The sequence below is a fragment of the Polychytrium aggregatum genome (assembly GCF_025602895.1).
Source record: "Polychytrium aggregatum strain JEL109 chromosome Unknown BJ171scaffold_22, whole genome shotgun sequence".
NCBI lineage: Eukaryota > Fungi > Chytridiomycota > Chytridiomycetes > Polychytriales > Polychytrium > Polychytrium aggregatum.
In genome coordinates, this window is record NW_026516224.1 from 241,986 (window position 1) to 262,036 (window position 20,051).

Genomic DNA, 20,051 nt, shown 5'->3' on the forward strand with positions numbered 1-20,051 from the left:
CGGCCGTTTTCTTTTCTTCTCTCTCTCTCATGATTCACCTGCTGCTGTGATATGCGCCCTCGACTGTGCCTTACTGCTCGATGCCGCCCGACGAGGCGTTGTTTTGCTGATGCGTTGTTTGCTGGGAGCCTTGGCGGCGGTAACCAGCGATCTTGTTTTTGCTGTATAGTCATTCCAGGAAAGAAAAAACCTAAAATCGGGACAGTGTCCCTGTTTCTCTGCCATCGGAGGCCGTTCCAAGATCAAGCCCAGGCGCATGGAGCCGCGGTCGGCCTGGCCGTCGCCATGAGCCGCCTGGGACAAGCGGCCGGCGCGCACGTGCTGCGAGCCCCGACACGCGATTCGCCCGTCCGGCGCACGCGCTCGGCGACAAAGGCCGCGACGGGCAAGGGGCGTGCCGGCATATAAAACCCGCGGCTTGCGATCTTGCATCGGTCGCCACTCGTCGCCCCGAAGCCTGTTTCGCTCCCGCCTGCTCGCCCGCCCACTCGCTCGCCCGCCCGAATCTCCAAATCGCCGAGTCGCTCAATCGTCGTCTGCCAGCCATGTTCAGCCAACTCCGGGTCCTGTGGAAGAAGCTCAGCAACAAGGTCATCCAGCCCAGGGTGGTGCGCCAGAGCTCGTCGCTGCTCGTCTACCGCCTCAACGGCCCCGAAACCCGCGACTATGTCTGGTCGGCTGTGGTCCTGTTGATCGGCCTGCTGTTTATCCTGTTTTCGACGATGCGCACCGAAAACTTTGACATCACCCGTCACTGGTGGAAGATTGCGCTGAATGCCAGCGTGGCACTGTATGTCGCCTTCGCCGTGCTCGACGATACCTTCACCGTGACCATTAACCAGAAGAAGAACACCATCAAGGTCAAGAAGGCGGACCTCATCCGCACCAAGTGGATCAAAGGAGCGCCGGTACGTCGTCGTCCACGGGACCTCGTGCAGGGGGGGGGTGTAGCACTAAATCTGACGGTTGGAGCGATGTTGCGAGCCGAGTTTGGTCTGCGGCACCATCGTGCATCTCAGGCCAGACCTCTCCAGCCCCATGCAGTGTCTGCTTTTGGATGTCTCGCTGGGCGATGTGGCTGGCTGGCTGGCTGGCTGTGTGTCCAACATGATTCTTACGGCGTGGGCCGATCTGTCGATCCGAGATTTTGCTGACTCGATCGTCCCTCTATCCACTCCTGTTGGTATCCAGCTGGACGAGCTTGTCTCCGTATGTGTACCCTCGTTGCTTCGTCCTCCACGGCACATCCGAGCTGCGATCTCGCAACTGCAATCAGGATATTGGCTTTGGTACATCTTGCACTGGCTCTAAAGCAACATCTGTCTGGCGATTGCTTGTCCCGCAGGTCGAAAATGTGCGCGTGGAACTTCGTCGGGGAGTCTATGGCTACAGGTAAGCAAATGACCCACAGCAATCCACAGCAATCCACAGCAATCCACAGCAATCCATAGCCATTCTTGCACTCCCCGCCGGTCTCTGTTTGGTACTGACCCTCGCTCCTCTTGCTGCTCGCTTCAGGATCGAGTTTGCGCTGGTGTCGGAGACCGGCACAAGCTATCGCCTCCCGAGCTGCGACGTCTACTATTCTGGCGACGCCAATCTCCATGCCCTCCGCAAGCTGGTTGCGGAGCTCACCGAGTTTGCCCGCAACAAGCCCAATGGCACCGACAAGAAAAAGAAGAACTGAGCGAAAGCTCGAAACGAGCGGAGGAGGAGGAGGTCTCTCGTCTCTCTCCTCCCTTCTTCCATCTCCTCTCCCCTCTCAAGCAAAGTTGATGATCTGTGACCCGCACCTGTCACTTGGCATACGAAGCGGGTGGATGGATTCGGGTGGGCTGTGAATTGTGGATGGTGGCCCTATCCTGCGTCCTCCTTCCCTTCTGCTTTGGTTTCTCGTTGTTGGACGACACCTTGTCTGTGGCTCGATCTGCTGTTTTCATCTGTGTCTGCCCCCATTTGTATCTGCATCCCGCACACATGCTCACGCTGCTTGGTGGCATCGAACGCCCCTGTTTTCCGCTGTTTCCTTTTCTTCCCTCTCGTCCGCGTCGATGAACCCGATTCGGTTGCCCGTCTCATCCACACAGCTCCTCTCCTTCCTCACCTTCGTTGCCACCACGCCGCTGCAATACATCCATTTACGTCGCTCCGTTATCTTTTATTTTGGATTTGCAAGTGTACGGAAAAGAGTGCAAGCAACTTGCACACGTACATCGGCTCCGGTAACAGCTACCATGCTGGAGGGGGGGGGAGAGGCTGGATGTGTCGGTTTCTTTGCGTTCGGCAGGCTTTCCCTTCAATACCCTATACCCTGCTCACCTCCACGCACGCTTTCGATTGGATAAAGTCTCCGCCCACACAATGCTTCCCACAAATCGATGATCCGTGTTGAGTGGGTGGGGTGAAGGAGAGTAGGAATCGCTTGTGGCTTGCGGCGCGAACCAACAGTCTCCCCTCAGTTCTGGAGTTGTCACAAAAAGAAATAATACGAGCTCGGTTAGTCTCGTCCGTCGTGCGTGTGCAGTTCATGCGAACCCCCTGTGGCAGTGCGCCGCAACGGCTGGCAACTTCAACCGCCTTCGTTCTCCCCGCGATACTGGTCCTCTAGGTGAATTGTGCTGTTGCGATCGAGGCCACGCAAGACTACATACATGGATCTTGATGGCCTTTTCGTAGCTGAAAGTCTTGGCGCTGCGATCGGGGTGGTCCAAGCCGAGGTAGTCCAACTCGTTGATGAACAGATCCGACAAAATGTCGCCTGTCAAGGAAAGGATGGGAAGGAGGGTTGATATCGGAACGTCATGCAACCTTGCATCGAGGGCGGCTCCATATTGATTCCCTCTCTGCTGGACCAAGCGGATCGCTGCCATGATCATCGGTGCACGCTTCAAAAGCAGACAATCGCGGACTTACCATCCTCGATAGGCTTCACCTGGCTGGCCTGGACGTGGAATAGCTTGACCTTGGCAAACTCTTTGTCATTCAGACCGACGCGCTCTTGAAGGCTCTTCTTGACTCCGGCCGCCATGAGGCCCTGCAAGAGATGGTGACACATCAAGATGGTGAGAAATCGGGATTGGAGACGGAGAGGCAATTCATCCTAGAGACGTGGTGTAGCCGAGGCGAGGGAGGGAGTGTGGAGTGGTCGCAGCAAAGCGCAGGGACATGCGATGCGATGGAAGGAGAGAGACTCTTCCCCTCCTTTAGCCAGGCAACAGCTGGTCTGTCGACCAGGGGCAAATATGGGGCCGATCTCGTGGGCTACTTGCCTTCTTGCAGACAAAATGGAAGGGCAGGCCATGGGAGCGGTTGAGCTCCTTGGACAGGTGCAAGCCCTTGATGACGACATCGTCGGGTCCAACTTCATCCAGAACCGAGGTGTCCTGCCATCGCCATGGATCACAAATAGTCAGCATGCTCGCTCGATCTTTGACCAGTACGAGTTGGGGCAGCGATGCTACACACTGGAGCAAAGTTCAGACGACTCAAAGCAGTTCCTCGCTCGCGCGCGTTCGGGCCACATGCGGCAGGATCCCGATCGGAAACAAGACAGATCTGCGTTTGAATGCACAACCCACCTCCAGATAGAGCGGGATTTGGTCAGGAATCTTCGAGACGGGCTGGTCAAGGGTGTAGGTGGTGCCGTACTTGCCAAACAGGTTTTCGAAAACGAGCGGCTTGCTGATGTGGCTAAGATCGACGTTGGCCTTGGCCGCAAAGGTCAAGACCAAGTCTTTGATCGAGGCTTCCTTGGGAATAAGCACATCGACAGGGCCCTGTGGATGTAAGGTACGAGCGCACAAAGTGGCGGCGTGAGCATGCCTGCTGGATGAATCATCGAGTCCAACGGAGGGAGGGGAGGGGAGGGGAGGGGATATGATTTCTCCAAACCAATCCGTTTTGATGGCAGCGACAGAGCTCAGAACACTGCCACCGCCCTTCCAAAAACGTCCTTCGTCCTGTGACTGTCCATCCTCTCACCGTGCAGGCCACCGCGCAGGCCGCCGCTGATCACAAAGCCCTGCCTTCACCCCCGCGGCACACCAAGCCATCGACGGCAAGGAGGAACATACGGTCTCGTGCTGGTGCTGGTCCACCAGGGTAAGCTTGACGATCCGCTTGGTCTCGAACTCGGTGATGGCAACATCGAGGATCTCGTAGGCGAGGATGGGGTGGGCGTAGCCGCCACCAAAGTATCCACTGTTGTTGTATCCGACGTGCTGGAAACTAGCCGGCAGCATCTCTTGGAGGAGAATGTTCTGGTGCTTGATCGGAGCGCGGATGCCATCGGTCTGATAGAATCGCAGATGGAGAGGGTCGACGCGGAGCACTTCGGCAAGCTTGGTGGCAACCTGGGATCAGAGACATCATACCGGATTCGTCACACATCAGGACATATAAATAATCAACTGATCGCAGGTAGATTCAGCTCCCAGCCTCCCCCTCCTATCCCGCTTCGGCTCTTCTCACACCCACGACCCAGCCAGAACAATGGACAGCGGCTGTGGCACGGGATCGATCTTGGCCGGTCATTTCCTCATTCCTGTGGTCATCATCGCCCGTGCTACCCACCACATTGTACGGCATCTTGCGGGACAGCTGCAGCTGGATGTCGGACTTGCCGTCCTTGTTCTGTCTCTCACGGAACAGGACCGTGATCTGGTTGAACAGGCTGTCAAAGTAGGCAGGGACTGTGGCTAGGCTTGGATCGGGGAGACGCTCAATTCTGTTTCCCAGGCCGAGATAAACGGGAGAACAGCGGAGGGGGATGGTGAGGGGCTTGAGCATCAGGAAAACGTAGGACGGCGCTGATGACAGGCGGCACCAGTCAACGCATAGACGCGATGTCCTCGAGTGCCGCTTCTGAGAGACAAGAGAGACGCCACTTACTCTTGGGGAGTGAGATCTGGCTGCAAGCAGAGAATGTCGCCATCGCCGATCTCTGCAGATTTGAAAGTCGACTTGATCTTTATCAGCTCAATCATGTTGGGCTTGACTTCCTGTCGAATCAAACGGTATTCGAAGGGGTGAGTAACAGCAGCCAACACAGCAAGCAGCGGACTCGGCGCCGTTTTCATCGAATACTGACTGAGCCCATTACGCTTGCAAGACCACGTACCTCGTAAATCCTGAGGGGTGTGCCAGAAGGCAATTCCATGGCATTGCTGACGATGGAAATAACATCTGTAACTCGACTCTCCCGGTTTTTAACCGACAACTTGGTGATGAATCTGAGCGGTGATTCGATACATACGCGTCAACCAAGGAGATTGTGTGTATCCGCACGGGACATAAAATGGTCAGATCACACAGGTCCTGCCCAGATGATCGTGTGACATAGCAGCGACAACAGCAGGGTGGGTCGGCTTGAGACTCACTCCATCCTGGCTTTGAAGGGGTCGTAGTACTTGAGAAAGATCATGAAGTATCCAGCGGGAGTGTTCTCGTCCTTTGGCATGAAGAAGGAAGCCTACTCGTCATCCCAATCAAGAAAGCCCCCCCCCATATCAGAAATAGCATCGAGAGCTTCACAGGCAACTCGCCGCTGCTGCGCAGTCATAGACTACTGCCGGATCAATCGAAGCTGTGTGAGTGTGGTTCGAGAGGTACACATACCTGGCCGCCAGACACGCCTTGGAGAGCCGAGTCGGGCTGCTCAAGATAGAAGCGCAGCTCATGGGAGCCCTTGGCGAACTTGTCGCGGATCTGCTCCATCGTGTGGTTCTCATCGTCGCCCTCCGTTATAGGCATATCGGGCCGGACGGTCTTGTTCTGGCGGGGGGCCATGGACCACAGGCGGATCTGCTCTGGCGGAATACGGAAGCGTTCTGCAACCAGGGCCTGGGCATGATAGCAGTTCAATGTAAGGTTGGCGCACAGAGCTCAGAGACCAACCGACATACAGCTCATAGTCTCTGTGACAAAGCGTCTCGCACTCGGATCCCTGCCAGCTCCGTGGAAAGCACCATGTGTGCCTACCTTGAACTTGTGCACCGGCTGATCCTTCTTGATTCGTCCGGAGAAAATCTCGCTGTCGAGGTAGTCCGCTTCCTCAAAGTTCCACAGATCGAAGCCGTGATGTTTTCGGATAGCATCGTCGTTGATGACCTGTTGGTAAAACACGGTTAGCTCGACGAGCAGCTGTCTGCGCCTTCACACATATATCACAAAAATGAGCTCGGCAGGTGTTGCTGCAGAGGAGATACTGTGCCTTGAAGGTGAGATACAAGTGGCGTTCTTCGAGCTCCTTCTTATGCAAATCGAGCTTTTCTCTCTCCCTCTGAATGGCGTCACCAACGTGGCTGGGGATATCGTGCTCGCTGATTGGCGCAAGAATATGGTCGATGTCGTCGAGGCGGATGTACACAAGCATGTAGGCGTTGGAGCTGTGTCGCGCGGATCTGAACTGGGACTTGAACTGAGGGTTGGCGTCGGGAATACCACCAAAGTTGTCCTCAAAGACCTCGCGGTTGGATACGGGCGTGACCCGATCGTCGTCAAACTTGAACCTGAAGGGCGGCAAGCCATGTCAGTGCCCGGCGTCTTGGCCAATCATCCGCTTCCCCTACGGCCAAAGAACGAGCCACAGGATCGCTGGCACCAACCATTTTCCGTTCTTCTCGGGTTTCAAGAAGGCGCAGTAGTGTCCGCCATGGAGATCGCCGGTGTGAACAAGGACGCCGTGGAGGGCATACGTCTGCTTGGGGCCGGGGGCGCTGCTCTGGTCCAGGAACTCATCAAGCTCGATGGTTTCGGGGAACTCGTGGCGATCGTTGATCTGGCAGTGCGTGTGGGTTAAATGAGAACACAACATGGCAACGAACACAGCACAGCACCACCCACAAGCCGCTGCGCGACCGGTAGCGCCCCTTACCTTGACCATCATATCCTTCATCATGTCATACTCGAAGCGCTTCAGCTGCAAATGGAGGACGGGTGGGAAGCTATTGAAGATAACGCCCTTCTTGGCATCCTACCGATCCAAATAGTAGATTGAAATACATGGAGATTTCAGAGATCTGCCACGACATCTGGCGGAGCTGAGTTGGCCGTGGACGATCCAGTGCAGACCGAATCTATTGGTTGCGTATCACGGCAGCACTGACACCGGGCCGATCCCGGGGCGGGGTGGGAGGATCGAGCGGCAATGTCGGTGCACAGTTCACCCACGCACCTGGAGGCCATGTCCTTCGGCCATGTACTTGTTCTCGCCCTCAAGAGTCTCGACGGTGACGTACTCTCGGAACGACTCAGTGAGATTCTTGCATCCCTTGACGTTAAGCTGGATGTCTGGTATGGACGGGCACATATTAGCGCAGCGTTCAGGGGGGAGGAATTGATCGGGTTGAAAGACGAGGGAGGCAACAGCGAGAAGCGAGCAGCGCCGAATCGCGACAGACGAACGGGGGTTCCAACATCACGGCCCAGTGACAGATATAAACAGGCGCGGAGATATCCAAGTGCAGGGCCAGTGCCGGCGACGAGGGAAGGAGGGAGGCTCTTGGCGTTTGTGATCGTAGACAATTGGGCAAGTCGGAATGCAGTTCGGGCGTACCATAGTAGTCCTCGGTGCGGGACGACTCGTACTCGACATTGATGCACTTGATATAGCTCTTCATCTTGCCAACAAACAGTCTCGAGATGGCGCCCTCGGCGGCGGTGCCCTTCATCTTGCTCTCCAAATTGTCCTGGAGAACACGGTTGAACTCCTGGACGTCGTGCTGCATGAATGAGTCGTGCATGTCCCAACCGAAGGACTTTGTCAACTCGATGGTGCCTGGGGATGCAGAGGCGGAAAAGAAAATAAGCAAGTATGCTCGCGCACAGCACCGGTACCATGGACGGCGGCGACGGCAAACAGTCGGTGCTGGATCTAGAAAGACTGTTATCCCAACGTACCGACGCATTCGGAGGAGTACTGGAGGTTGTAGAACACGCGCTGCAGCGCAAGGGCGGTGCTTTTGTTGGGGTCATCGTTTTCCGTGGGAATCTGGAATGTAGCCTGGCGCATCCAGCGAAAGGAGTCGGCATTAGCATTGACGTACCACCTCGTTCAGAACAGTCGGGCGCCGCCAAGGCCAAAATATGGCGGGGTTTCAAAGCATTGTGAAGAGGCGGTAGGATGGCTGCACTATTCAGTGCGCTGGGTGCCGCTCAGCGTATCGATTGCGTATGCGCAGAATCCGCCAGTGGTGGCTGATGCCGGACGGCTGCGGCTGTCGGACGGTCTACCTTTCGGAACTCGTTGGTAAAATAGAGCGACTGCAGCAACGAGTTCATGTAGCAGGTTGCACCCTGGTTCTTGAGTCCGACATAGCCGGTCTCTTCTTTGGAATCGTAGCTGATGACGGGGAGTTGTGCAACCGCAAGAACCAGAACCAGAACCAGAGAAACACAGCAGCACGGACACCGATCGGCCAAAAGTCAGTACGAGCGGCCACGGCGATCGCTGCCAGGGGTGCCAGTCGCGGCCATCGCCTGTGGCTCAGGCTGAAGCAAGCCGAGCACACCCACACGCACCAACCAGAGCCCGTCGCACAGCGCCACCAGCATGGTATTTCTGCACAGCAGGCTCTGGATGCGTATGCGCTGTTGACGAGACTCTTACTCGACAAAGTTGTGCCAGAGCACTCCGGTGGAGTCCTTGATGATCTGCATATAAACAATGATCACAACTCGATCCTGCTCAATGATCGGGCGGCTAAAGTTCTCGATGGGTTGGAAGAGGAGACTCTGCTTGACGAGGGTGTTGAAGCCCCAATCCTGCTCGCTTGGGCTGAAACGGTGCTGAACGTCTGAGGACCGTCGGCGGGAGGATCGATAAGGATGGTCAGGGTGCGGGGCGATCTGCACTAAGCTGTGTAGGCAGAGCTGTCGAAGCGGGGCAGAGCAGAGGGGCAGACGCGGCAGCCAAGCGCTTACGGGACGATTTGATGATGGTGTCGTCGTCTGCATTCGCGATGGCAAGGGCAAAGTTGGCGCAGACATGCCACTTTGTTGGCTTTTGGATCGTCTGAGCCTCGACGGACTCGAGGAACACCGAGAGACTGTCTGGAGTGCGATTGCCCTTGGGGAAGAGCAAAACTCTCCTGGATAGATCAGGGGTGTTGTGTTTGGCGTTAGCGACACGAGAGCCGGTTCCTCGACAGATCTCCACTTGTGACTTTTCGCATCACCACTTCCCAGAGCGAGACAGGTCAGGGGTTGGGTGGTGTGCTTGTCCGATCAGCCAACGGCAAGAGGCTGGCCACCGAATCGAAGGGCAGGATAGCAGCCAGCTCGGCTCGTGTGGTAAGAGTCAGGAACGCACCAGTGAGAGCCACCGCACTCGAACTCGGGGCTGTGGACTCGGTCGGACTGGTTCAGCGACGACCAGTTGTTGATTTGCCATTTGTAGAGCTTTGTCGACTCGACCTCCAGGCCCAGATCGGGGAGCAGGGCTTCGATGTGGCTCACTGGGGGCATCGAAGGCACGGCCACGAGAGGGAGGAAGGGAGAAAGACGAGAGAGACAGATCAGGGCCGGACCCAAACCAGACAGGACCCAATGTGGCGATACGAGCGAGAGATGGATTGCAGCCGTGCACGACGATCGCGGCGACGGACGAATCGATGCGAGCTTCAAGGGCAGAGGAGCAAGCGATACATGCAGGCACTGGGGCAGATACCTTCGGAGGCTTGAGCCGGGGTCTCGGACTGAGGCAGGTTGTTCTGCCACACCCCCCCCCAAGCATGATGGCAGCGGTAGATGGAGCATGGCACCCCGCGATGCGAGTGGGTGAGATTAGGCGTGTGCGTGAACGAAGAACGTCAGTGTCAGTAGGCCGGCCAGCGACAACAAGCACGAAGCGAAGCGAAGCCAGGGGGAAGCTCGTCTCCTTGGATGTTTCGAGGGGGAAGGGTGCAGGGCAACCGACGCACTCCTGCCGGGGCAGGGCCCTGCGGGTGGCAGCATGCACAGCGAGGCGACAGAGGCCTCTGCAGCAACACCGCAACCGGCCCGGGTATCCAGGCGGCAGTAGCAGCAGCAGGAGCAGCAGCGGCGAGGGCCAGGACGGCGTACCTGTGTCATAGACTGCATGGCGCCGACAGAGCAGAGGAGGGAAGACAGGACGAGAACCCCAAAAGACCAGACGGCCAAGCCAAAGACAGCGCTGTGTGTGTGTGCGCGTTCCGTGCGTTCTGTGCACGCGGCGCACACGTGGGTGGCTGTGCACGTGGCGTATCGTCCGTCCCGGGTTTGTCCGTCCCGGTTTGCGTCCAGAGCCGCGTCGCATCTCCGACGCGCTGGGCATCGATCGGAGGTTTGCCATTCTGTCGGCATCATCGGCATCATCGGCATCATCGGCATCATCGGCATTATCAGCATCCTCATCTCGCCAGCTGAATCGATACGCTCATCTCGCTAACTGAATCGATACGCTCATACGCCAGCGCTTCAACTGATCTCACAGCCTCGCCACCTCCCACGCCCTCATCTCCTGCTATTCTCTGTCGCCCTGCGCTTTGGCATCATGACGCTTCCGTCCCTCGCAGAGAAAGCCGGCTCCCTCCAGGGCACAAAGAACGACTCGCTCGCCTCGCTTGCCCTCCAAAACAAAACATTTGATCAGATGATCCACGAGTATCTGCTGCACCACTGCTATGCCGACACGGCCGTGGCATTCTCGCAGTCCTCTGCCTCGCTCTCCGCGTCGCCGTCTCTCAAAGCCGAGCCCGCCGATCGCTCGCTGCTTTGGAGGAAGAGGCTCTTTTCCCTCGTCCTCGAGGGAAACGTTCGCGAGGCCATCCAGATCTGCACCACGGCGCCGCTCTGCGTGCTGGATACAAGCGTCTATCCATCGGCCCTTCCAGTTCTGTTCGATCTCAAGTGCCAAGAGTTTATCGAGCTCACCAAGACTTCCGCCGAGGCCGCGCTGACATTTGCCCATGCGGGTGCGTGCGAATGTGCACGCGACGGCCTGATCATGGACCTGCATGACGCTATGGTGCTTTTCGCGGAGACTCTGTCCTGGTGTCGGAGTTGCATCGGGTTGCATCGGGTTGCATCGGGTTGCATCGGGTCGCAGCGGCAGCGCAACGGCATCGTAATGCGTCTCTGTCGGCTCTCCTCCTGACCACACCTATCATCTTCCCTGTCGTCCCAGAGCTCGGCCAATTCAGCACGCTCGACTCAAGCTACGTGGCCATCCTGCAGGACATTGTGTCGCTGATTGCTTATGCCGATCCACAAAGCTCGCCCATGGCCGAATACCTCTCGCAGGAGCGGCGCGAGCGAGTGGCCGAGAAGCTCAACAGCCATATCCTAAGTACGCTCGAGCCGGAAGAGATTCACCTTGCCATTCACACACAAGCACCCACGCGATCATACCATCCGCCTCCTGACGAGACGTATTCGTTCCTATCCCTTTCTGTTGACATTTCAGTGTGCGAGAATCTCTCGCCCACCACCGGGATCGAGCAGATCGTCAAGCACATCACTGTTTTGCATGACCAGTTGCATGCCGAGACTACCAAAGACTCCAAGATGATGGTCGACAAGGTGCGTCATTCGCTGAACTTTTCTTTTTTCAAGCAAAGCCGGTATTGGGAGGGCTCGTGGCCCACAGATGGATGGATGGATGGATGGATGGATGGCATTGTCGCAACAGCCGCACAGCCAAACGTGATCATTCCGAGTCATTTGTGCCCGGAAACTGACTTGCAGATCCCCACCCTCACCCTGGTCGGATGCCGCTTCCGCCATGCCGGCAGTCATCGAACGTATGGACTGTCTCTGATTTCATGGCCAATACCAGTGCCATGGCCAACTACGAGTGAAGGCTTGTCCAGCAACGATGCCATGTCTGACACCAATCCTACTAGCGAATCGCGAAGGTTGTCGCCCCTCCCCAATCCATTCTATACTTTACTCGGAGTAGCGGAGCGCCGAAATATGCAATCCATTGGTCCGCACAGATCGCTCGAGTACGAACAATCGAACGACATCAAATGACAAACAAACGAAGATCAGAAATACATTGTGGACGGCTCCGTGTTGCAACTTGGGATTTGTGCTTGCTCATGCGTTCGAGCATTCATCGGTTTGGGTGCGGTTGTTGTACGTCACCGTCTTTGTTTCTGGGCGATAAGTTTGCTCATCGACCACATACAATCCAAACGATGGAGATGGGATCATCTGCAATGTATTTTGTCGATACTTCTCCCGTTGTAAGAGGCCAGCGATCAGCAGTTCAACAGGAAGCAAGACTCAAAATGGTGAGGATACTGCTACTTCACCAGCCCGAGAAGAATATAGGGACAGCAAAGTCCGAAGAGGATGAGGGAAGTTGGCCATCTCAGAGAATGGTAGAGTCTCACGCGTGATAAAATGAGGCCTGGAGTGCCACTCAGGCTTGGTCTGCGGACGACACCGCAAATTCCATCCTCTGCCTTCGAAGGCGGTTCACCAAGACCATGCCCATGGCCGTGGCAGGGGTCAGAACACCTCCACGGAAGGGCGCAAACGGTCCCACGACTGCCGGGTCGGCCGTCTCGAGCTTGCCCCGGTCGAGGGCGAGGCAAAGGGCAGATTCGGCAACCATCTTGCCAGTTTCGCCGTATCCTGTCGCAGCAACGAGGGTTCAGATTCGGCTGCAGCGTTGGTCGAGCGCAGGAGATTGGCCAACCCAAGCCACAGCGCCCACCATCAACAGAGAGACAGAGGGAGGTGCGACGCCACGATGCAAGTCCACGGTGCCTCACCTGGATCAAACTCGGTCTTGATGGATCCGCGAGCCTTGACGGGCTTGGCGGCCTGGTGCCAGAGAGTCGGTACCTCGTCAGCGCGACTGCCTCATCATTTGCAGTATCAACCTCCCCCAGCACATTCCAATCATGCAATGCCTTGTCCAAACCAGGACAAGTCGTTTGGTCACACCAGCAACCTGCTAATCCCCACGGGCGCTGGTTTATACAGTCACAACCTGGGGCGCTGTCTCTTACCTCGTCCGTTATGCCCTCGCCAAGGAGCTCGATATGGCAGTATCCCTTCTCGACCTGCTCCTCCGTTGGCCCGGCTCCGCTTGGAAACTGCCTCTGCACCAACGTTCGCAAGGGCGGAATCAAAAACAAAAGCGCCGCCCCAAACTTGAAGACAAACGACAGGATGAAGGCCGCGATGACGTTTCCGGAGAGCGGCGCCACCATCATTTCCTGATACATAACGTTGTTTCCATACGACGCCTGGGCAGCCTGGTCAATGTGGCGCTTTGCAAAGAGTCCGATCGATCGAAGGACAATCGGGATATTGGTGCCCTCCATAAAGTAGTAGCTACACCAAGCCTTGAGAGCAGGGACGTATTCGACAAAGGTGGATTTGGATTTTGGCGCGATCGACTCGGGCAAATCATCTTGGATCAGGATCCTGGGATCGAGCAGCTCGCGAAGCTCCTTGATGGGCTTGGAGAACATGTTGCACACCGAGGCGATGGTTCCTCCGGAAACACCGCCTTTGGCCACCTTGTTGACCAGCTGGATCGATGTGGTGGAGGCTTTGTGGGCGGTGCGAAGGTGGTCGGCGATCCTAATGACGAGGCGAGGAGGGGCAATTCCGACAGCTGCGAGTGAGTCCACAGAGCATACCAAGCGATGCTGGCAGAACATTTCATTTGGCTCACGAGCCGTCGACCTGAACTGCGGTACACTCTCCGACACCGATTCACGGTCTCACATCAGCGCACCCAGATCGGAGGGGATCGAGTCGAAGCCACACTGACTGACGATCTTGATGCCGGCCTCTACGGCCTGCTGATGGTGCAGGTCTTTGACCTTTTTGACAAAGTCTGTCTCGCCGGTCGAGTCGACATAATCAGTCTTCATTCGGATGCACGACTCCACTGTAGAATGCAGTGGTGGTAGATGGGGAGCGATCGAGTCCAACGGTGAGTATGTACCACTTGCTCAGACTGCCGACCTCAGCGGCAAGCAGAGATGGGCTGCCTGACAAACAGTGCTGCGGGCAGCATATGCATTATGGCAACGTACCAAGCGGAAAGCCATAGATTGCAAAAGGCCCTGCAGGGAGTTAGCGGACGGAAACGGATCAGCCAAATGCAGCATATGTCTTGCGATGCTGTGGTTGGAGGGTGATGCCATTGTCGACCTTGGCGATGCAATTGTCGACCTTGACGATCCAACTCACCAACAGTCGATGCGACCACCCGAGTTTGGCCAACCATGGCATCCAGACTGGCAGAGTCACCCGAATCAGCGATGATGATCGGCAGATTCTGGCATCATTCCCATGAGCAAGAGCGCCAAAAATACATAAAAGCAAGCTGTCAGCGACATATCCAATAGGCGTTCGAGCAGCAAGACCCGTGTGTGCTTGAAGAGCTGGCTTTGGGTGGCTACCTCGACCTTGGTTCCAGCCCAGGAGATGAGCTTGTTTCGGACCTGAATGAGCTTCGACTCGCTTCTGCCGGCGATGGCCCATTTCAGTCCCTTTAGTTGTCATTGGGTGGAGGAGGGGGGCAGCATCAGCACAGATGACGATGGAAACTGCTGGTGGCGATCAAATAGTTGATTTGGGCATAATCCACCCCAGCGAGCGCATGCTGAATCGATGTGTCTGTGGTGGTGTTCAGGACCCAAAAAATGCAATGGGAATGTGCACTGACCGCGGGGCCGTTGAGGGCAAGATGCTTGGCGACATACTGGCCGGTGAAGCCAGTGGCACCCCTGAGATGCAAGGGGTAGGGTGAATTGTAGTTTCCTTGGATCGCACGGAAGCCATGGGCGGCATTCCAGCGATCGGAGGGCAAGCCTCAGGCGATACGATGTGACCCAGTGCAATTGCAATGCAGTCCGATGCGGCGAGAGCATGGTGCGCATACCAAACTGATGCAGGGAAATGTCCGTCGTTTGGAGATCATGCGAACCGTATCGGAGCAGGTGGGATCAATGGACGCGATCAACAAAGTACTCCTCGATCTGCAGCGACGATGGCCACAGCACAGGGCGGGCACTCACGGATGACATCGAAGGGTCGTTCGTTTCGTGCGATCGGCGGCATGGTGGGAGCAGGCGAGTAGGCAAGCAGGCGAGCAGGATGAGCGAGAGTGGGGCGGATGAGGCGGTCAAATATCCAGGGTAATCAGGGAAAACTCGTGCGCCTGACAAATCGCACTATCAATATTTTCCGGCCCCTCGCGGCTGCTCATCTCGGTCACCTGAAAGTCACGTTGTATGTGGAGCAGCAATAGTTGGAATCCGGCCATGGTCGGTTGACGGCATTTGGTATCACCTTGAGCCGATTGACGGTGGTGGTGGGCAATTGGTGTGGAGGAATGACCAATTGTATCATTGTTGGAAGCTCCACTCCGATTGCGGACAAGAACCACCACCATCTGAATCTCTCTGGTTGGAAACCTAGTCAAGCGTGGCTGTGTGTCAGCGAGATGACATGATCGTTTGGCTATCAGGCAAGACTCACCTTGACAAGATGTCTTCCCACGACTGATTGAGCGAGCGATGCGTTTCTGGATCTGAATCAAGGACGCCACTGCACAGTATCACTGCCAGCCCAAAATGCGCTGGTTTTGAGGAGAATTTTTCTTCCCCAAGGGCAGAACCAGCCATCGCTGCTATTTTCTCGCCAGATGGCTCCCAAGCGAAAGACACCCCCCGATCCCGACCCGGGATCACCCAATGACTCTCCTGTGGCCAAGAAACCCGTCATCAAATCGTGTCGTGCCTGTGGCCTGACCAACCATGTTAGGCCCTTCACCAAGAAGTGCACAGCCAGAATCGACAGCAGCCCTGCCTCGGTCGCTGAAATGGTCAGCCAAGCACCCAAGGTCCCTGTATGTGCCACGTGCGGGGAAGAGGGTCATACCAGAAGCAACACCCCAAAGTGCCGTTTCTATAACACTCTGGAGCTCTACCTTGCCTGACTGTGGCCCAAACGAGCAAGTCAAGGCCGAGTACTCAATCATCAAGTGCACTCTCGATGCCATCATCAAGAACGACACCTTGCACGACAAGATCGAGGAGACTGTCCGAGCCATGACTCAAGTGCAGTACGAAGCATCTCGTCTCCTGGAGCTGCATCTCAGGCGGTGCTTGGACGAGGGCATCACCCTCCCCACTGTGTCGTCGAGTGAACCCGCGTTTGTTCGAAAATGCTTCAATATGGTGCAGACAGGAACAGTGAGTGCCAAGAAAGGCACGACTCAAGAAGACAGGCACATCCTCGACACATATGAGATGTACCGAAGTACATGGAGTGGATCGTGTATCCTGCCTCCAGTGTCCCTCCCAAAGGGCACTGGGTCACAGGTCCTTGGTTTGGCTGTCAAGACCTATGCAGTCAACTGTGAGACCCATATTCTCGATCGATACTGGTCTCTCCTCCGTCGATACTGCAACCTGGCCCTGATTGCTCCCAAGGGTGTGAAACGGCACACACACGTCGATGAGTGCATGAAGCTGATGGAGAATCCCCTCTCCAAGACACTCCTCGGTGATCTGAGAAAATCCTTCGCCCACCATGCCGACCAGTTGTATGAGTTTCGGTACGAAAGCCACCAGGACCTGTACAAAGTCGTACCAATTCTGGCCAGTGAAGTCTCTCGCCTGACCCACCTGAAGGAGGCCCTCTTCATGGTGGTCTTTCAGAAGATGATCATTCCCAGGCTCGCGAGGGATACCGATGTTCTGAAAGGAGAGCGCGGGCGACTGAACGAGGAGATGTGTCAACCCATCCACCACATCGGGGCTGACAGACTCGAAGCACTCCAGACCCAGCACGAGGAGGTGTGCAAGCAGATCACCATCAACACGAAGCGGATCAAGCGATTGACCGATCGACTTGCCCAGACCAAGAAGCGACACAATGTCCCTCGAGCACAGTGCACCTTGGTCCCGCTCTGCGATGCCAGAGCCAAGTACATCAAGCTCGACACCAGAGCACTGTGGGAAATCCTTGGATACCAGACTGGCACTGGTCTCAAGTGGGACGACCTGAAGACCAAGGTCAATGGCACCACAAAGCAAGAGACCTTCTGGCAGACCAACTTCAAGCTGGATCCGAGACTCTTTGGTGTCAGGAAAGAGGGGAAGCAGCTCTTTGGTTGCGTGATCACCACCGATGGAGTCGGGTGCTCGATCACCACACTCAAGTACAAGATCCTGGAGAAGAAGGACCCTGATGCCAAACCAAAATCCACGGACAAGACGAGCGCACTCACTCCCGAGCAGAGGATCCAGACCAGGGTCGGTCCCATTGACGACTCTCGGACCACATGGATTGGGATCGACCCTGGAGTAGGATCGATCTTCACCGTTGTCATTCGAGCACCCGGTCAACCATCCATCCAGGAGCGAGACGGTGTCAAGGTGACCAAGGCACAGCGTGCCAACGAGAAGATCGTGTCGTTCTCCAACAAGGAGTACCAGCATCGAACTGGCACCACCCAAGCGACCAAGTGGATCCAGAGCACCCACAAGATCCTTGGTCTGCAGAAATGGATGAGCACCACACCGAGCCCCAAGATCCCTGGAGTGCCTTCTTTCTTACGATATATTCGCCATGTGTTCACTGGAGACATGCTGGACAAACAGCTGTACTTCAGCCTGACCCGGCGACGGCGATTCAAGCGACTCGATCTCTACGGCAAGCGACAGCGCACCGTCCACGAGATGTGCAAGCAAGTCATCGACCAGGCACTGAAGGAGACCGAAGTGGTGATTGCCTTTGGGAATGCATCTGGAAACAGGGGAAGGGATATGCTTCCAGCCCACGGAGACTCAGGTTCGCCAAGTACTTTGAGCAGTTCACCCACCACCAGAGACGACCACCAGACCGATCCGTCTCCAAGATCCATGTGTGCTCGGTGAACGAGTTCAACACGTCCCAGGTGTGCTCACATTGCCGGGAAGCCAAGCGACTCGAGTCACCCAAGTATCTTGATGTCGAGAAACCACATTATGTACGGAGCTGTACAAGCTGCCATACGCTGTGGGATCGAGACATCAATGCAGCCAGGAATATGATCTCGGTATGCCAGTCGATCATCGCCACAGGAGATCGACCGGGTGTATTCAAGACTGTGCTTCCCAAACCAACCAAAACAAAGCGATTGCCAACGAAGACAGGAGTGCAATGCCATGGCCTGCCCGCTGGGCCTACAAGTCAGTCAGCGGGTTCAGACATCTGAAGCCAGAAATGGGATCTGTCCCGTTTCTTTCTGGATAGACTGTAAGTATTTCGCACTGTTCCTTGTGCATTTCGACAGTGGATGCCGGGTCGCCCATATTCTGGGCAGTCCACTTCGGGGTTGCCATCCCTCTTGGGATGGTCGATGGGAGGTGTTTGACTCCCTTGTGCAAAGTGTGTGTGTGTGACGGCGAGAGGCTTCTCGCCTTCCCTCGGGGGTCTCTCGCCAGAGACTGCTCTTCTCGCCGACCGAGGTGGCTCCGAGAGCGCGTTTTTTCGTTCTCGCTCATTTTTTTAACAAGAAATTTTTTCATTGTGTCGCTGCTTCGATCACCGCTTCGATCCTTCCGGGGTCGCCCGTGCTGGATCTGGATTTGCCGTTCTCCCTCGGCACCAAGTTTGCATCCGGCCCGCCCGGCTCGGCATCCCTCCGTCGACATGGCCCAGACGCCTGAATCCATCTATGCCCTTTGGGAGCAAGTCTGTCAGCAGGCGTTCAGCCTGAACACCCCGTACCTCGAGCTGGCGATTTCCCTGGCCGAGCAAGCCCACTCGTCGCCGTCTGGAACCCGTATCGATCTGGACGGCTTGCACAGCTTGCCCCGCGAGCAGCAATCCCAGGCGCAAACGCTTCTAGCTCAGCTCGGCATCGACCCGCAGTCTGGAGTCGCTCTCCAGACTCTTGATCCCGGGCGGCTGGGCCGCATCAAGAACTTGGCCCGGGAAGCCTTCCACCGCACTCACCAGGATCACCTCTCGGCGGAGCTCGAGCGACTCCTCCAGGAGAACCGCAGCCCAAACGATGCCAAAGTTCTCTCGGAGCGTGACCTGCATGCAGTCTCGCAGTTCGTTTCCAAGTACCAGAAGCATGTCGGCGCTGTGCCGTTTCTGCTGGGGCTGGCTCAGCTCGTCGATTTGACCCGGCAGTCTCCCCGGCAAAAGGTTGTCTGGGTTCTGGACGATGCCGTCTTTACCCAGAGCGCTGGCGATGGGTTCATGGAAAGCGCCGTCCTCCTGCTCTGCCAAACACTTGGTATGCAGTTTCAGCAGCCCTCATCGGCCGACCAAGTCCGGATCCAGGTGGGCGAGCCGACTGCAGACCTGTCGGCCGACGGAGGGGTGCGAGCCTGGTTCCTGGCATCGTCGCTGTCGCAGCTCGATCTGGTCAAGCTCTCTATCGCCACCCACCTCAGATCCTCCGCCCGGGCAACCGGGACGATTCGCCGGGAGGCTGCTGGATCCAAGCCTGCACCCGAGCCTCCAGGTTCACTGCTCGACTGGATTATGTATATCTGGAACAGCCTGCGGCTGCTACTCATTCGGGCACTGTTCTAGAGGGACGGTGACTCCACCATGGACTGGTTTTGGGTCAGACATGTCACTTTTTCTCGATCAAGAATACACGCCTATCCACCATGGTCAAACAGCATGTCCAAGTGGCCGGTTTGTGGCTGCCTTTGGGGAAGTTTCAGGCAAGCAAGGGAAGGGATACGCAGTCAGCCCAGGGAGACTCAGACTTGCCAAGTAGTGTTGGCGACCCACCACCACTATAGGAGCTCGAACGCCGAGAAAGCACAGCGAGCGACCTGTTGGCCCGAAATCTGGATGTCGAGAAATTACGTCGGCGCGGCGCTGTCTAGAGAGTCCGATGTATATTGCATCCGCAGTCAATACAGAAAGAAACGGGACGGTCACTTTCTGACTTCAGAGGCCTGAAGCTCCATAGTGTATCGATATCAAGATACTCGGCTTTCTCGAGTCGCTTGGCTTCCCGGCACTGTGGGCACACCTGGAGATCGAGTCGCTTGAATCGCCGTCGCCGGGTCAGGCTGAAGTACAGCTGTTTGTCCATC

The 20,051-nt window shown here is 56.4% G+C and overlaps 6 protein-coding genes across 6 annotated transcripts; 3 read left to right on the forward strand and 3 right to left on the reverse strand.

The window, feature by feature from the left end:
- Window positions 1–385: 385 nt before the first annotated feature.
- Window positions 386–2,152, forward strand: BJ171DRAFT_599715 (uncharacterized protein). The gene is made up of 4 exons (XM_053114951.1): window positions 386–908; window positions 1,192–1,209; window positions 1,346–1,392; window positions 1,519–2,152. The coding sequence occupies exons 1-4, from the start codon at window positions 546–548 to the stop codon at window positions 1,685–1,687; spliced, it is 597 nt and encodes a 198-aa protein (XP_052965893.1). The 5' UTR covers window positions 386–545; the 3' UTR covers window positions 1,688–2,152.
- On the reverse strand, window positions 2,139–10,101 carry BJ171DRAFT_459923 (uncharacterized protein). The gene is made up of 24 exons (XM_053108427.1): window positions 10,063–10,101; window positions 9,668–9,710; window positions 9,311–9,455; window positions 8,923–9,089; window positions 8,609–8,795; window positions 8,233–8,341; window positions 7,900–8,002; window positions 7,556–7,777; window positions 7,175–7,290; window positions 6,875–6,973; window positions 6,606–6,778; window positions 6,212–6,509; window positions 5,980–6,108; window positions 5,617–5,841; window positions 5,379–5,470; window positions 5,120–5,231; window positions 4,891–5,000; window positions 4,573–4,726; window positions 4,074–4,352; window positions 3,579–3,776; window positions 3,270–3,383; window positions 2,914–3,034; window positions 2,652–2,758; window positions 2,139–2,461 (listed from the first exon to the last, which is right to left on the reverse strand). Exons 1-24 carry the CDS (start codon window positions 10,078–10,080, stop codon window positions 2,456–2,458), a joined length of 3,327 nt encoding a protein of 1,108 aa, XP_052965894.1. The 5' UTR covers window positions 10,081–10,101; the 3' UTR covers window positions 2,139–2,455.
- A 223-nt stretch (window positions 10,102–10,324) lies between these two features.
- BJ171DRAFT_133419 (CTLH/CRA C-terminal to lish motif domain-containing protein) lies at window positions 10,325–11,905 on the forward strand. The gene is made up of 4 exons (XM_053105647.1): window positions 10,325–10,934; window positions 11,147–11,308; window positions 11,426–11,541; window positions 11,754–11,905. The coding sequence occupies exons 1-4, from the start codon at window positions 10,514–10,516 to the stop codon at window positions 11,817–11,819; spliced, it is 765 nt and encodes a 254-aa protein (XP_052965895.1). The 5' UTR covers window positions 10,325–10,513; the 3' UTR covers window positions 11,820–11,905.
- A 483-nt stretch (window positions 11,906–12,388) lies between these two features.
- On the reverse strand, window positions 12,389–15,074 carry BJ171DRAFT_599718 (Saccharopine dehydrogenase-domain-containing protein; the record flags this gene model as incomplete). Its single annotated transcript, XM_053114952.1, has 9 exons — window positions 15,008–15,074; window positions 14,660–14,720; window positions 14,394–14,483; window positions 14,182–14,269; window positions 14,025–14,054; window positions 13,711–13,876; window positions 12,984–13,563; window positions 12,744–12,795; window positions 12,389–12,603 (listed from the first exon to the last, which is right to left on the reverse strand). The coding sequence occupies exons 1-9, from the start codon at window positions 15,052–15,054 to the stop codon at window positions 12,389–12,391; spliced, it is 1,329 nt and encodes a 442-aa protein (XP_052965896.1). The 5' UTR covers window positions 15,055–15,074.
- A 1,362-nt stretch (window positions 15,075–16,436) lies between these two features.
- Window positions 16,437–17,573, reverse strand: BJ171DRAFT_508131 (uncharacterized protein). Its single transcript, XM_053111277.1, has 2 exons — window positions 16,749–17,573; window positions 16,437–16,718 (listed from the first exon to the last, which is right to left on the reverse strand). The coding sequence occupies exons 1-2, from the start codon at window positions 17,330–17,332 to the stop codon at window positions 16,655–16,657; spliced, it is 648 nt and encodes a 215-aa protein (XP_052965897.1). The 5' UTR covers window positions 17,333–17,573; the 3' UTR covers window positions 16,437–16,654.
- Window positions 17,574–18,512: 939 nt separating this feature from the next.
- On the forward strand, window positions 18,513–19,889 carry BJ171DRAFT_508140 (uncharacterized protein). Its single transcript, XM_053111278.1, has one exon. The coding sequence runs from the start codon at window positions 18,637–18,639 to the stop codon at window positions 19,531–19,533; it is 897 nt and encodes a 298-aa protein (XP_052965898.1). The 5' UTR covers window positions 18,513–18,636; the 3' UTR covers window positions 19,534–19,889.
- Window positions 19,890–20,051: the final 162 nt, after the last annotated feature.